Source organism: Myxocyprinus asiaticus, chromosome 34, assembly GCF_019703515.2.
Source record: "Myxocyprinus asiaticus isolate MX2 ecotype Aquarium Trade chromosome 34, UBuf_Myxa_2, whole genome shotgun sequence".
NCBI lineage: Eukaryota > Metazoa > Chordata > Actinopteri > Cypriniformes > Catostomidae > Myxocyprinus > Myxocyprinus asiaticus.
This window is the reverse complement of record NC_059377.1, coordinates 36841769-36857273: the sequence shown is the minus strand read 5'-3', so window position 1 is coordinate 36857273 and position 15505 is coordinate 36841769. Positions and strand designations below refer to the sequence as shown.

Genomic DNA, 15505 nt, shown 5'->3' with positions numbered 1-15505 from the left:
AGAGAATTTTCATTTTTGGGTGAACTATCCCTTTAAGAGGGGGTGGTGGCTACAACAGACGGGTGAGTTTACCTGTGGTGGATGAGTGTAGCGCAGACACAATCATGGTCGTTGTGGGTGGGCCAGAAACAAAAGACTGAGAGGAGGTGGGAGGAGTGACCAGAGTGCCCTGAGGAGTTGTGATCACCAACCCCGCTAAGAGAGGGAGAGGAAATACATGTTAGTCCGTACTAAAAACAAAACTATCTATATATTTTTTGTTAACATTTGCTATGTTTCCATCAGCGTTTTTTTATGCGCTGGATGGATTTTATTACTGCTGGATGGAAACACAAAGATGCGAATAAATCTCCAAAATTCGCACAAAAAAAAAAAAAACATTTATGCACTTGCTTGAGGTGGATACATTTTTTATTCAATAAGAAGAAATGCGCATAAACTATGAAGGAAACACATTTACCGAATAAACTCCTATTGAAATGATTAGGAATAAAAGATGCGCATCAAAAAGGTCATGTGACTGAAAAACTCGTTCATTACTGGACTAGCCGGCGGGCCAATCATCACATCTGAAATGTTGCTCTGGTCATCCTGAAATAACTGTCTAAAAAATCCAAAGCCTACAAAGAGTTTGCGGAGCAAATAAGTCGAAAACAAACTTGAACTATATGTTTATTGACACTTTTGAAAAATATCATAGATAGCACGGAACAGTCATAAGGAAGGATGAACGCACATACTGTATAAAGCGCTCCCAGAAGTGTGTGACACGCTGTCGCTACCAGACATGAAACAAAGTTCTTTAGAGGTTTTGTCTGCATGCTCTAAACCAGCAGTATTTTATTAAAACACTCACAGTGGATACGATTTCTCCGGAAGTGACGATTTCATCCTTTTGAACACCCTTGGATGGAAATGTGTCTTTATTCGCACATTGTTTTTGCAATAATATGTTTTTTCATATAAATTAAATTCGCAACTTGAATGGAAACTTTCAAGAACATCTGCATATGAAAAATGTCAAAAATAAATAAATAAATAAATAAACCAAAGAGTGAAAATAAACAAATGAAATGAAAGGAATCGAAATCTAATGGAAACATAATGGGAATCAACCAATTAAAAAAAATGCTTTTCCGAATTTTTAGTAAATGGACCCTTTTTACATTTCGGGGTCTGGAACACAGAAGTAAACTACAGCAGGGTAAACTTCAATAGTGCTGAATGAGAGACCACAACAAATATTATTTTTGTGTTTATTGCTTCAACAGAAAAAACAAACAAAAAAACCCAAAAAAAACGCACAATTGCGTTCCCATGACTTTCGATGGAAAAAATAGAAAGCGATGGATTACGGCAGTCAGAAGAGAGAAGTATGCCAAATTTATTCCCTCAGAATCTGTATTTGAAACCACATTACAGCAGTGGTAACTAGTTTTATTATTATTATTATTAATACCAGGGTAATATGATACAAATTATATAAAAAATAAATTAAAAAAAATCAAAATGTAAAAAATAAAAGTTCGCTAGACTTTCGCTGCTAAATAAGGCAGAAACATGTTATTAAAGTTTGTGAAAATGGTCCACAGTTATTGTTTGACCATTACTGAAACACTAAGCACCTACCTGCCGTCATGATGCCAGTAGACTGTACGGGCAGCACCGTGATGTTCTGGGACGTGTGAGGCGGGTGCAGGTGTGCTCCCACGCCACCCATTTGCACCCCTGATGCACCACCTCCTCCACCCTCTTGTTTGGGCACCCTCCCGATAGCTCCTGCGTCCATGGTAACCGTGCCTGGCACCGTCGGCACCGTCAGCACCGCCGTAGGGTAGTGCGCTGTGGACGAGTGCGGAAAAGAGGCGCTCTTCTCCGGACCCAGCTGTTCTTTCATCTTATTCAGAAACATGGCGTTCTCAATCTACACTCACAGGAGGAATGAATGGAAAAAACAAGGAAAAGAGGAAGAGGAGAGAGAAAAGAGGATGGATTGAGAGATAAATGCAGAAGATGAACAGATGGATGAAGCAGGAGAAGGAGAGAGCAGCGAGGGAAGGGTTAATTTTTCAAGATGGTTGTGCAGGGCTTCCAGTGTGTTACTTTCACATGGATCAGTGCGAGGCTGGTGTTTAGCCATCCTGGACTGGTATGTTTTTTTAGTACTAGACTATGCTCTATAAGCATGGTGTCTCCTTTAAAGACACAACGATGTACTGTTCAAGAGAGTCCAATAATAAGGTGTCTACCTGTCCTTGCACTGTTGGAACGGGAGACCAAAAGTATGATGAGTTGAAATGGGAATCTTCCATTATTTCTGCAATTAAAAAGCAACATAACTGGTAAAACACCCACTCTGCCTCTGGCAACAGTTGTGAAATGACACCCTGCCTTTTATAGGTTTTTTGTATGGCAGTATAAAGGTTTATTCGCTTGGGCAAGAAGGTTTTCACTGTGACACCCAAGTACCCCACACAATATGCAAGGCCCTTGCTTCATTCAATTAATTCAGGATACTGGCTTTGAAATATCAGCCAAATGTCATGCATCTTTATTCACTCCACTTCAGCAAAGGCCATAAGCTCATCTTGAGGGTGGATGACCCTATGCTCGCCATAGGACAGGCAAAGAAGCGTGTTGGGTTAGGAATCATGTTGCATTCACACCCAACGTGCAAAACTTAAATTGCATGCATGAAATATGAATGAAAACTACATAAGTGCCAACTCAATCTGAACATTTACTGAATTGGTTAAAGGCAACAAATACATTCAAGAAAAAAAAAAAAGCAGAGCACTTGTCACCTCATATTTTGGTTATTTTTATAAACACACTATTGTTGTTGTCTGGTTCAATGCACCTAGGGTCTAATTGCATGCAAGATGGGAGCAGCTACAGCTGCATAACTTGCATGGACGTGCAACACTGAAGAGCGTGCTATAAATAGGCATCAAAACAAAAGGCATCGAGCTATCCTGCGCCAAAAACTGTCTGAACTGAATTACTGCGATTACTCATCATAAGAATAAAAAAATGCACATGGACAGCTCACGTACAGGCTTCTAAATAAACGATTGTGCATATATTTCGCATGCATGCCAAAATAAAGCCAAGGGATGGGCACCTAGCGAACAACTTCGAGGTTTTTTTTCGTTTTGCTCGGCATCAAGGGTAGCGGGTGTGTTTTTATCCACTAACTGATGCAATAGCAGCTCATTCTGCACGTTGCAATCTAGCGAACAACTTCTAATTACATATGCATGGATAGTATTAAGGAAAGGTAGCTGGAGAGACAAAATATCATCAGGGCTTTCCTAACCACCCTCCATTAAAATGTCAGCTTTTGTTATCCGCGCAAAGGAGAAGCACTGTCCAAAAGCAATGCAACATGTAAACTTCCGCCTGCAAACAATAACCCCCTATGCCTCCATCCCTCTCTCCGTTAGTCTCGCTGAGAAAATAAAAAAATAAAAAAAACTCGAGGATAAAAAAAAAAAAAAAAAAAAACGAAGAGAAAAAAAGCGTCGACGCCAATGCGAGAGAGACATGCAGACTTCCGGCTGTCGAGACTGTGGAGAAAGCGCGCGCGAGTTGCTCAAATTTGGAGAAATCATTGACAATTAACTCATAAATCTAAGTTAATTACCGGTGCTGATGATTCCCTTTCAACCCCCAGGGCTACTCCGGGCCGGGACAGTTCGGAAACTTCGTCCAAATCCGCCCAAACCCCTTGGATTCACCGATTTTTTTCCCCTCAATTTTTTTTCTATTTTTTTTTTTCTCTCTCTCTCTCGAAGGGTTGTCCGATTTAGCTCGACTACACTTCCGGTGAATGAGGTCAAAATGATAACAAGCTCACCGCCAAAAATGACTTCCGCCATGTGAGGTCGTGACAGGAATGGCCAAATAATTCCCTCCAATAAAAAGACAAACTACGCTAAATAAAAAAAAATTAATGTCTGTGCTCCTAAATATGTTTTATATATATATATATAATTTACATATACATTTCTGAAATAATTTCATTTCCATGTCTGCACAAGCATCGGCTCTCATTGGACACAGAGCCATGGGAGGAGCCGAAGTGCTTTTTCTCCACCCATTTTGGGCGGGAATATTCAGTGCTTTGTATTGATTGGTTCAGATCTGACCAATGAGAGGTCAGCTTGAATAGCGACTATACATTTTTCAATTTGAAATCCAAACGGCTACGAGAAATCATTGCGCAGGTAAGTGTTTATTTGCCGTCGTATTTCTCATTTCCGTATATAAAGGTTAGTTTTTTTCTTTCTTTTTTCTTCGAATTTTTACCTCTGTACATCAACAATGAGAATGTTAATGTAAGTGTTTGCTTCGTGTGATTATCAAGTTTGTATAGAGATAAGAGATAAAATTCCCACCCAAAATTACCAGCTCAATGTTTATTAAATCCGCTAATCAGTACCTTAGAATTGTTTTATTTGGTTCCGCTCTTCATAGGCAAAATTACTTGTCTAGCTAACTTTAATTAACATTGTAATGTACGTTGTGTAATGTGTTGTTTATTTTGGGCTTGACTTCTAGAAGAATTGAAACAACATCCATGAACAAAGAGGTAATATTTTGTATTGGATAAAAATGTTTAGGTTCAAGATCTGTCAAAATCAACAACATGCATGTAAATGGCGCCCTTTTTATTTTCCACTGCTGTACATTTTTAGTTATGTACATTATACCATACTTTTACAGAATAACAGAAAATCAGTTTAAGTGCTGAGTGTATTACTCCTAAACTAAACTCTTTTGTTCTAGATTACATGTCTGAAGTACTTCAAACGTTGATGCAACTCAGCTGTCATGTATACTGTACATAACTTTGTGTGCTTTTCAAAGTCTATCATAGTAATTCTGGCATACATTATTGGTTATTTTACAGAATACATCATCCCGTCTCCCAGTTATGTCTGGGAAACGGGTGCACACCTCTAGCTCGGATGGGGAGCAACAACAGCCTGCACAGGTGTTGTTTTTAGTTGAATTCTGTAACTCAAATCTCCTTTGTTTTGTACCTGCAGTGTTAATTTAACACAAATGTACATATCTGGGTTATTTTGAATATATAATGAAAAACATCAATATTTCTACAGAAGAAGATGCGCAGGGTGGACACAGAGCCGCCTCAGAGGTTCAAAACTGCTGCAAGTGTTGTGCCCCCAAGACGACCTGTAGCAGTCAAAGCTCCTGGTGAGTTATGTTTAAAAAATAAAAAATTACCTTAAAAAAAAAAGTTAACTATACATGGCTGCCTAAAGGAATATTCCGGGTTTAATACATGTTAAGCTCAATCAGCAGCACTTCTTTTCTTTAAAAAAGGCAAAAAATCTGGGTTCCAGTTAGGGCTGTGTTGATGCAATCAAATATCGATATGTCGCGATACTTTTTCTCACGATATTGTATCGATACTTAGATCCGTATATCGTGATATTTTCAGAGATGCTCCTATGAGGCACGAAAGAGACTGAAACTGATCCTGCGGGATTCACGGTTTCTCTCACGGACATGCTGGACCTCTCTCACGTATTTAGATCTGGGGTCGGGCAAAAATATTGATTTTTTTTACTTAATCTTAATATGAACGATCCCAATGTTGATTCTTAAAATGCCAAGATCGCTCTTTCTTTCTATCCGCAATCCCTTACAATCATATGTGTGTAAACACTTCCCATATGCTACAAGAAATGTCTGTGATTAGTCACTGGCTGGTTATTTTTTTAGATTTCACTCACCAGTGTTTGAGTGGTGTAGTGGCGAAGAAGTTCAGCGGTGAGATCTTTTCACTGCGTGCTGAGAGTAAAAGCTTTAACTCTTTCTGTGTGATGTGATTTCAAAGACTAGATCTGAGAAAACCATTTGTTGTATAATAATGTCTCTTTTAATATCCTTTCTGTTCTGTACAGTCAGTTATTTATCAAAAACAACTAAAGAAACATTTAATTCTAATTACACATAGCATGAATGCTGTAAAGAAGCCATTCGACCAAACAAACACTACTGTCAAAGTCCCTGCCACAGGTCTTAAAGAGACAGTACCATTTTAGCACTTGTTCAACATATCTAAGTAAATACTTGTAAATAGTACAAATTAGGCATGTAAACAGGAAACATGTAACAATATACTGTATATATGCAATTTCAATACATCATATATATTGATGTAATACATGGACTATTTTTTTTAAAGCTAAAATGTCACCAAAATGATGAAAAACTAATGATAAAATAACATTTGTAAAATTGATATGTCCATAATTTAACAAGTTAGAGGGTCCCCTGTATGATAAATAAAGGCATTAGCTGAAAGATCATTTTTTTTGTACTGTATGTAAGCAAAATGGACATTATAACTGAAATCTACCCAAATTAATTGAAATTAAAAGCAAAATCGAAATCTAATCATGATATCATGATCTATATCGAATTGTGATGTGTGTATCGCAATATGTACCATATCGTGAGGTGGCTGGCGATACCCAGCCCTAGTTTCAGTGAGGCACTTACAATGGAAGTGAATGGGGCCAATCTGTAAATGTTAGAATACTCACCATTTCAAAAGTATAGCCACAAGACGTAAACAATGTGTTAACATGATTTTAGTGTTATAAAATCGTTGCTAACCTTTTCTGTGTAAAGTTATCCAATTTTATGATTCTGTTGCCATGACAGTGGAATGCCATAAACACTTATAAACCCTAAAAAGACCATAAAAACATCAATTTAAACAACTTTACTGCTCAAACTATACACTAGTTTTAACAGAAGAATTAATAAGTGCTTTTATAAAATTATAAACTTCACATTTCTGCCTTTTCAACTCTCCAAAAAATGGCCCCATTGACTTCCATTGAAAGTACCTCACTGTAACCTCAATTTTTGCTTTTTTTGAAGGAAAAGGAGAGATGAATTTAAGTCAATTGTTGTGGTAATCAACATTATTCCAAAAATGCTGTCAATTTAGCTTGTCTTGTATTGAACCCTGAATATTCCTTTAAGGCTATTTGGCTAGAATAGCTATTTGTATCAGGAAGTTGAGCATGGAGTCTTAATGTTTTTTCTCTCTCTCTCCCTCCTTTTCTCATCAGCCAAACCTCTTCGTCCAACAGGAGCTGCAACAGTGGCTGTTGCCCCCTCAAGAGGTATTTCAAAACATGCCAATTAACACCATAGATATTATAGATGAATCACATTTCTGCAATTAGAACTTCTTGAATCTAAAAACTTACTACAAACTTCCTTTATGTTTAGGTGATCAGAAAAGACCAGTTGCAGCAGTTGCTAAAGGTGAGATGGATATTTAAATGTAATTTGTGCAATCACAAAACCTTTGTCCATATATGCAAAACGTGAACATGATGCAATAGTTTTAGGGCGTTTATTGTGCTTAAGTGCATCTACTTTCAGCAAATACAGGTTCAGGGATGTCCCGAAGGCCAGGATGGGACCTGAAGGGTAAAGTCAGTGACATGGAGAACAAAGTACAAAATTACCAGAGCAAAGTAAAATCTATAAATCAGGAAAATGAAGGTCTGAAAGACTCCATATCCAAAGCCCAAAAGAGAGAAGCTGAAATGAGAGAGGAAAGTAATAGAATCAAAAAGCGTCTTCGGTAAGTGTTGAAAAACTCATCAGAATTAAATCTTAAAAATAAAGCTTAAAGTCTTATTTTGTTTTAAGAATAGTTGTAACTAGTGTGTTTTTAATTTTAAAGAGACTGTTTGTATAATATACAGAGCAATGGATACCTTAAAGTAGTGACTTTTAATATTACTAATTCTGTTGTAGGGACTGTGAAGATGAACTGGTAAAGCTGGCTACTGTAAAAGATGACCTGGAGCAAACTTCTAAAGAGAGAGATAGTCTTAAGAAAGACTTCAACAAGCTAACTGAGGAACACAAGGTTTTGGAAGGTCTCAGGGATAATTTGGAGTCTGAGCTCCGCAATGTGCAGGTATCTATGCTGTTGTTGAAAAATGCAAAATGAGAATAGGCAATAAAGTGAAGACTTGATGTGTTTCGGGTGATTCTATCTCAAGTGTACAGCACTTCATACATATGTAAACATGATTCAGTGCTTTTTTCAAATTGTAATCTTCTGTCTTTCTCAGACTCAGCTCTCCATTCAGACCTCTGCACTGGGACGGTGTCAGGACAGTCTGAAAGAGAGTCAGGAAATAGTCAGAAAGCTTGAGGAGACAGTGGCCCGTCAAAGGGAAGAGCTACACTTTGGAGAAATGGAGCGAAGGAAACTCCACAACACCATTCAGGAGCTCAAAGTAAGCTCTGATGAAGGCCCATCTGGATATTTCGGAGGACAATATGAGACTATATTGTAAATTTGCATCCTAAATGTCCTAACGAAGTGTGACTTGATTACAAAGAAACAAGCAATGAAATTGCATCTCTTCCATGTTAAAGGAATGTTCAAGGTTTAATACAAGTTAAGCTCAATCAACAGCAATTGTGGCACAATGCTGATTATTAAAAAAATTCTTCGTTTATTTAACCCTTCCGTTGTCATAGAGTCATTTTTGACCCAGGACAGGTAAAGAATACATTATAAATGCAGCATCGTTTTTTGGTACTGGAACCAAATGTTTTGACTTTGTCAAAACCATCAAAACAGAAAAAAAAAATTGGGATATAATTGTTTTAGAGAAATAACTGGTTATAACAAATTGTTCCTTTCATTATCTTAATGGGTCAATTTTGACACATATGGGAAAAAACAGTTGTGACCTTTCACCTTCGGACTTACTGGATGTTATACAACTTTAAATAGTTTTTTGTACATCGATTAATCACATTTTACCTTAAAATATTTCATATTTTCTCAAATTTAGTCCCTAGCCCCATACTGTTCTCTAGCGCCCCCCACCTGCTCCACTGGGTACTGCATCTTTGCTACACATCACATGGTTTCTATTTGTCACACTGAGTAGCTCTGCACAATTTGAAATCTTATTGGTCCAATACTTTGTTTGACTATGATTTTTGTTACTTTGCACTGTATTTTTGCTTTCATTGTGGTTAGAAACATTAAAACTAAAAAAACAAATCTTCCCTCCTTTTACAGGGCAACATTAGAGTCTTTTGTAGAGTCCGGCCCCTGCTGACAGGCAATAAGTTTGATGTTCGGCATATTCAGTTGCCTGCCCATGACAACAAGGCTCTTACGCTGGCCAAAATGGAAGAGGTAGATCCATCCGTTCAAGCTCATGCATATATTGGCATGTAATCATACTTCAGCCTCTGCAGTTTCACCTTTCTTTTTTTTAGTCGCACACAGGCCGCACAGCTGACACACAGAAAAGCTATAACTTCAGCTTTGACCGTGTGTTTGGGCCACGTGCCTCTCAGAGTGAGGTTTTTGAAGAGATTTCTCTGCTGGTCCAGTCAGCTCTGGATGGGTACAACGTTTGTTGCTTTGCTTACGGTCAAACGGGCAGTGGTAAGACCTTCACCATGGAAGGGGGCGAAATGGAGGACTTGTGGGGTGTCATTCCACGTGCCGTCCAGCAAATCTTTAAGTATGCCAAAGCACTCCGTGAGCAAGGGTGGCAGGTAAGGGCCAAAGAGATTTGCAAATGCTGAATCTTTCTGTAGCAATACTCAGTCCTAGCTTGGTATTGAACTTGAGTGTCTAGTTTAACCTCCTGTGACCCAATTGTGACTGCTGTGTGCATTTTCCATTTCATTTTGAGTTGAAACTAGTAGCACCTATTAAACATGCAAAAAAAATAAAATAAATTGTATAGCAAATAGTTTTCCTAAAAACATGTATATCCACATATGTGGACAGTGGGACTAAGTCGTGGAATTTTAAATAATACCAAGCTTTACGAAGTCAGATTTTTATTTTTATTTTTTCTTCATCAAATTGTTTGTTTCCAGGAGTGTTGGTTATTAATGTTTTTGAGACGTTGCAGACATTACACAAGAAATTAGCCAAATTAATTCTGATTCAATATTAGGCCAGGATCATTCAGTCACTGCCAACTGTTAAAATAAAATAATACATTATAAATTCTGAATCTATGAACTGATTTCCATTGTCCCATGTCTGACAAACATGTTGAGTGGTCCAAACATCATCTGCTGCCCGAAACTGAACTTTAGGTTAGATTTTTTTTGGGGGGGGGGGGATTTTTCCCCTTTTTCTCCCAATTTGGAATGCCCAATTCCCAATGTGCTCTAAATCCTCGTGGTCGCATAGTGATTCGCCTCAGTCCGGGTGGCGGAGGACGAATCCCAGTTGCCTCCGTGTCTGAGACAGTCAACCCGCGCATCTTATCACATGGCTTGTTGAGCGCGTTGCCACGGAGACATAGCGCGTGTGGAGGCTTCACGCCATCGCTCAATTCACCATGCGCCCCACCGAGAACAAACCACATTATAGCCACCACGAGGAGGTTACCCCATGTGACTCTACCCTCCCTAGCAACCGGGCCAATTTGGTTGCTTAGGAGACCTGGCTGGAGTCACTCTGCACGCCCTGGGATTCGAACTAGCGAACTCCAGGGGTGGTAGCCAGCGTATTTTACCACTGAGCTACCCAGGCCCCCCTAGGTCAGATTTTAGGAGTGAATGCACTTAACCTCCAGTGTGCAGTCTGTCTGCACAGGTCTCAGAACAGATTGAAATGCATCTTATTTTCATCCTAATTCCATATAAAGCCTTTGAAAGCAAAAATGTTTAGCTTTTGGATGAACCCATTGATTCTTAATGTGAAAATGCACAGTGAATTTAGGAATGTATTAACTAATGTTAATGAATATAACCGTATTGTACAGTGATAACAAAATAAAATATTTCAAAATTTATATTAAAATGCAATCGAAATGACCCACAGATGTCTTCATGTTAAAAGTTATTCAACGTTTTTGTTTTGTTTTTTACTTTTGAGGGAATAATTACCAGAATTCACATATGTGGACATGTTTATCAGCATGCTGACGTGTGAAAAATGAAGATTTTTTTTAAAGCAACGTATCAAACGAAACTAGAGCTGCTACTTTTTACACCCAAACAGGTTTTAATGAAAAAACTTGAAAAAATTTACAAATTCGGTGCACCAGAAGTTTAACCCTGAAATGACAGTCTAGAGTCTTGTGAACTGTGTTCAGTTGGTTTAAATTCATTTACATTATGCGTTGCGTATAGCAAAGCCAAAATACAACGTCCATGCATGTGGATGCGGGGTCTCACGAGGTTAAAAGAAGTGTGGCCTATCGTGCCATGCATCTATTTGGTAAGCATTTGCAAATACAAAATTACCTTGTGGTTTATTAATGGACCTTTGGTGATATTTTGTAGTACACATTCACTGCTAGCTTTGTGGAGATCTACAACGAGACTCTTCGAGACCTTCTGTATACGGGAAAACCGAACAAGAGACTCGAGCATGAGATCAGGAAGGTCTCTAACAATGAGATCACCGTTACCAACCTGACATACCAAAAAGTCAACAATGAGGATGAGGTAATATTAATTTAAAGTACAGATCCACCAGAAAGTCTCAAATTTAGTCACTGGCTCATAGGATCATTTTTAATGTTTATGGGCTGTTAATACTCAAAGATTATGATTGGGCTTTTGTAGTTTGATATAGAAACTGATACTGTTGGCAAATTTTATGTTGTGAGGCTGATTGTTCAAAGTGTGGTTTCTAAAATGTTTACGAAAGCAAGTATTCTGGCGTTTTTTGATTTCCCCATGTTTCAGGTACACAACTTGATCATGCTGGCAAACCAAAACAGGTCCACCGCCCGCACCTGCATGAACGATCAGTCCTCACGTTCTCACTCTGTGTTCCAGCTAGACATAGAGGGCGAGAACTCCGATCGAGACACTAAGTGCAAGTGTAAGTATAACGTAACGCTGCCTACATTTAAGTTTGTCCATGCTTTCAAGGTGAAATATTAAAAATGAAGAAGTGCTTCTAATTACTTTTGATGCAAAAGTGAGAATTGGATATCAAGTGTGAATATTTGTCTAGAGTCTTTCAGGGAGTGTTTGGTTGTAAAATCAGGATAGTAGAGCAAAAATCCAAATGGGGCCGATATTATGACTTGGTTTCTGTCAACATCTTGCACTCGATTGCTTCTCAGCTACACTGTGTCTAGTGGACTTGGCTGGTAGTGAAAGAGTGCAGAAAAGTCAGTCACAAGGAGAACGCTTCAAGGAAATGACTGCCATCAATTCTTCCCTCACCAACCTGGGAATCGTGATCGCTGCTTTGGCCAACAAGGTAAGCTGAATTAATAAACTGTTACTTGGTGATACATTTATTCTTAAAGGATGTTCACCCAAAAATGAAAATTCAGTCATTTTGTACTCACCCCTGTGTTGTTGTAACCCTGTATGACTTTCTTTTTTTTAAATGTATTTATTTTTTTAACACAAAGGGATAAATTGTTATGCACAGTGATGTTGTACAATGGCAGTTTATGGTGACTACCTCTTCAAGCTTTAAAAGTATAATTCAGAAGTTTAATATTATTCCATGAGACTCATGATTGTTATGAAAGCAAACGATAAGGTTTGGTGAAAAACAAACTGAAATCGAATGTATTATTTCATGAAAATGTTTACTGACTGTTGAAGAAAAATAAATTCATATAGGGTTATAACAACACAGGGGTCAGTAAACAATGACTGAATTTTCATTTTTGGGTGAACTAATCCTTTTTAATTTTTATTCCATTTAGTAAAAATTGCCTACAGCTGTGAGGATTGATGGATTTCACCAGCTCATTTTCTCTCTCAACCTTTATAGGACAGCTTTGTTCCCTACCGTAACTCCAAGCTCACCTACCTACTCCAGAACTGTCTCGGAGGCAACAGCAAAACGTAAGCAGAACAACTAAAAAAGTACACTTTGATATGGCAGTTACAATTAACTGATTTTTTTGGAATAGAATTATTTCATTTTAGTGTGTGTTTATTTTTTTTTTATTTTTTATTTTTTTGCAGTTTGATGTTTGTCAATATTTCCCCCGAGGAAGAGAGTTTCAGTGAGTCCCTGAATTCTCTGCGCTTCGCCAGCAAGGTTAGTGATCATGTGAAAGTTTGTATTTCATTAGAATATAGATTGAGTTTGTTTGTGATCTTTAACACGGTTTATAACTCGCATGGTTACTGTGTTGCAGGTGAACGACTGTGTTATCGGAACCGCTTCAGCTAATCGGAAGTAGCTTAGCCATCATTCCCCATATTCCACTGTTGTGATTTTTATGTTTTTCTTTTTATCTGTTCCCCTCACTTATTCCGTATTTACCCAAATCCCCCCCATCTGTCTTTTTATATTTCTGTGATACATTTTAATGTACAGTTTGGTTGGTATCTTTTTAGATTTCTGATTGGCAGACAATTTTTTATCAATGTTTATCCACTATCAAATGCATATTGTACTTAAACTTGTAAGAGAACTCAATAAATTTTCCATTTTGGCGTGTAATGCAGCGGTAAGCATGATTATGATGCCAAGTGGACAAGTTTGAATAATATATATATATATATATATATATATTTTTTTTTTTTTAATGCTGAGCTAAGGATTTTAAAACGTATGAACGATGTGTAGTTATAGTTAAAGTTAAGTTAGTAAAATGAATTTAGTTTGTAAATGTTTTAGTTGTGCAAATGCTACATATTTTTCTGTTACAAAAATGGTAACCATAGTTTGTCAGAATGCTAAAGTAACTATAAAACTGGTACCTTGGTATTAGCCACTGTTGCCAAAAGGAATAAAATGACATTCTCACAGCTGTGTTCACTGTTTGAAGGAGAGCCCATATCTGTTATGGTTTAATAGTAATAACTTGGCAATAGACAATGGCTTTTTTTTTTCTAACATCAAGATTTTAAGTGCATCAAAATAACCCTGTAAAATGTTTATGAATGTATAAGGGCTGTGTAGTACTGCATGCTCAGGGGCTGCAGACTCTTTCATTTAGTTTGTTTATTTTTATTTCCCCTTACATAAAAAAGAGAGAGTGAAGTGACAAAAAAATAATTTTTAGATACTGTGACTGGTCACCATTACTTTTAAAGAAATATGCCAATATAAATTAAGCTCAATCAACAGCATTTGTGGTATAATGTTGTCTACCTAAAAAAAAAAAAAAGGCAGAAATCGAGGTTACAGTGAGGCACTTACAATGGGAGTGAATTGGGCCAATATTTGGAGGGTTAAAAGAAATGTGAAGAAGCTTATAATTGTATCAAAGCACTTACATAAATTATATTAACTTGTATATTTCAGCTATAAAGCTGTTTAAATTATTGTTTTTAAATTTTGTAAAATTGGATATAACTATAAACAGAAAACATATGCAATTTTATCATACTAAAATCATGTTGGCACGAATATTGTTTACATCATGTGGCTTTACTTTTGAAACTGTATTTTAAAGGAATATTCCGGGTTCGATACAAGTTGAACTTAATCGACAGCATTTGTGGCATAATGTTGATTACCGCAAAAATTTATTTTAACTCGTTTCTCATTATCTTTCAAAATGACAAAAATCAAGGTTACCGTGAGGTATTTACAATGGAAGTGAATGGGGCAAATTTTTGGAGAGTTTAAACAGAAATGTGAAGTGCACTTGCATTAAGTCTTCTGTTAACCTCCTATGTTATCTGAGCTGTAAAGTTGTTTAAATTGTCGTGTTTACGGTCTTTATAGTGTTAACTGCGTTACGTCATCATGGCAACAAAGTTGTAAAATTGGAAAGCTTCACACAGAAAAGCAATTTTATCACACTAAAATCATGTTAACATGCATATTGTTTACATTTTGTTGCTACACAGTTGAAATACTATTTAAACGTTTATGTATTGGACCCATTGACTACCATTGTAAGTGCCTCACTGTAACCCAGATTTTGCTTTCTTGAAAATGAGGGATGCGTCAAAATGAATTTTTGTGGTAATCAGCATTGTCAAAAATGCTGTCGACTGCGCTTAACTTGTAATGAATCCGGAATATTCCTTTAACCTTTCTGGATTGACCCCCTTTGCTTCACCATTTTAATTGTCTTTTTGCAGTTAAATATTCCTAAAGTGTGGAGAAAAAAATAATAATATATATATATATATATATATATATATATATATATATATATATATATATATATATATATATGAAAGTACAAATATTTAATAAATGTAAGGATATACAAACGGAATACATAAAAGTAATTAAAAAAATTGTTTAACGTGCACTCAGTAACTTTTGTCTTTGTGTCATCTTGGACTTACACTGACACCTAGCGTCTTGGATGCACCATCATTTAAAATCAATAGTTTTCAGTTTCAGATGCCATTGTAAAAATGCAATATACACAGTCAGCCATAATAAATTTAATCAATGAGTGAAAGTGTCAAATAACAGGACCGTTACTGAGATTAAGCAAGTAGTACTTGGCTGGTCATGTGATTCTAACATGGCTGCCCCCATGTGCGG

At 37.0% G+C, this 15505-nt stretch overlaps 2 protein-coding genes across 8 annotated transcripts in view; one reads left to right on the top strand and one right to left on the bottom strand.

The window, feature by feature from the left end:
* The window catches only part of LOC127425041 (zinc finger protein 384-like), a 30344-nt gene extending 26542 nt beyond the window's left edge, over positions 1-3802 (bottom strand). For all 4 annotated transcript variants that reach the window (XM_051670656.1, XM_051670660.1, XM_051670657.1 and 1 more), the window contains exons 1-4: positions 3647-3802; positions 2250-2317; positions 1630-1924; positions 73-195 (exon numbers count right to left, since the gene is read on the bottom strand). In XM_051670656.1, coding sequence (XP_051526616.1) covers positions 73-195; positions 1630-1924; positions 2250-2312 — 481 coding nt within the window. In that variant the 5' untranslated portion in view covers positions 2313-2317; positions 3647-3802. The remainder of the gene's footprint in view (positions 1-72; positions 196-1629; positions 1925-2249; positions 2318-3646) is intronic.
* A 372-nt stretch (positions 3803-4174) lies between these two features.
* On the top strand, positions 4175-14931 carry LOC127425039 (carboxy-terminal kinesin 2-like). Of its 4 annotated transcripts, none has more exons than XM_051670650.1 (17): positions 4175-4229; positions 4564-4594; positions 4916-4999; positions 5127-5223; positions 7119-7172; positions 7282-7317; positions 7438-7642; positions 7819-7984; positions 8142-8309; positions 9110-9229; positions 9313-9597; positions 11350-11514; positions 11758-11896; positions 12144-12283; positions 12812-12885; positions 13009-13084; positions 13185-14925. In XM_051670650.1, exons 2-17 carry the CDS (start codon positions 4583-4585, stop codon positions 13227-13229), a joined length of 1866 nt encoding a protein of 621 aa, XP_051526610.1. In that variant the 5' UTR covers positions 4175-4229; positions 4564-4582; the 3' UTR covers positions 13230-14925. The 4 variants fall into 4 exon arrangements, with proteins under 4 accessions (XP_051526610.1, XP_051526613.1, XP_051526612.1 ...); XM_051670652.1 differs by having other exon boundaries at positions 4204-4229; positions 5130-5223; positions 13185-14931; XM_051670651.1 differs by having other exon boundaries at positions 4207-4229; positions 4567-4594; positions 13185-14926.
* Positions 14932-15505: the final 574 nt, after the last annotated feature.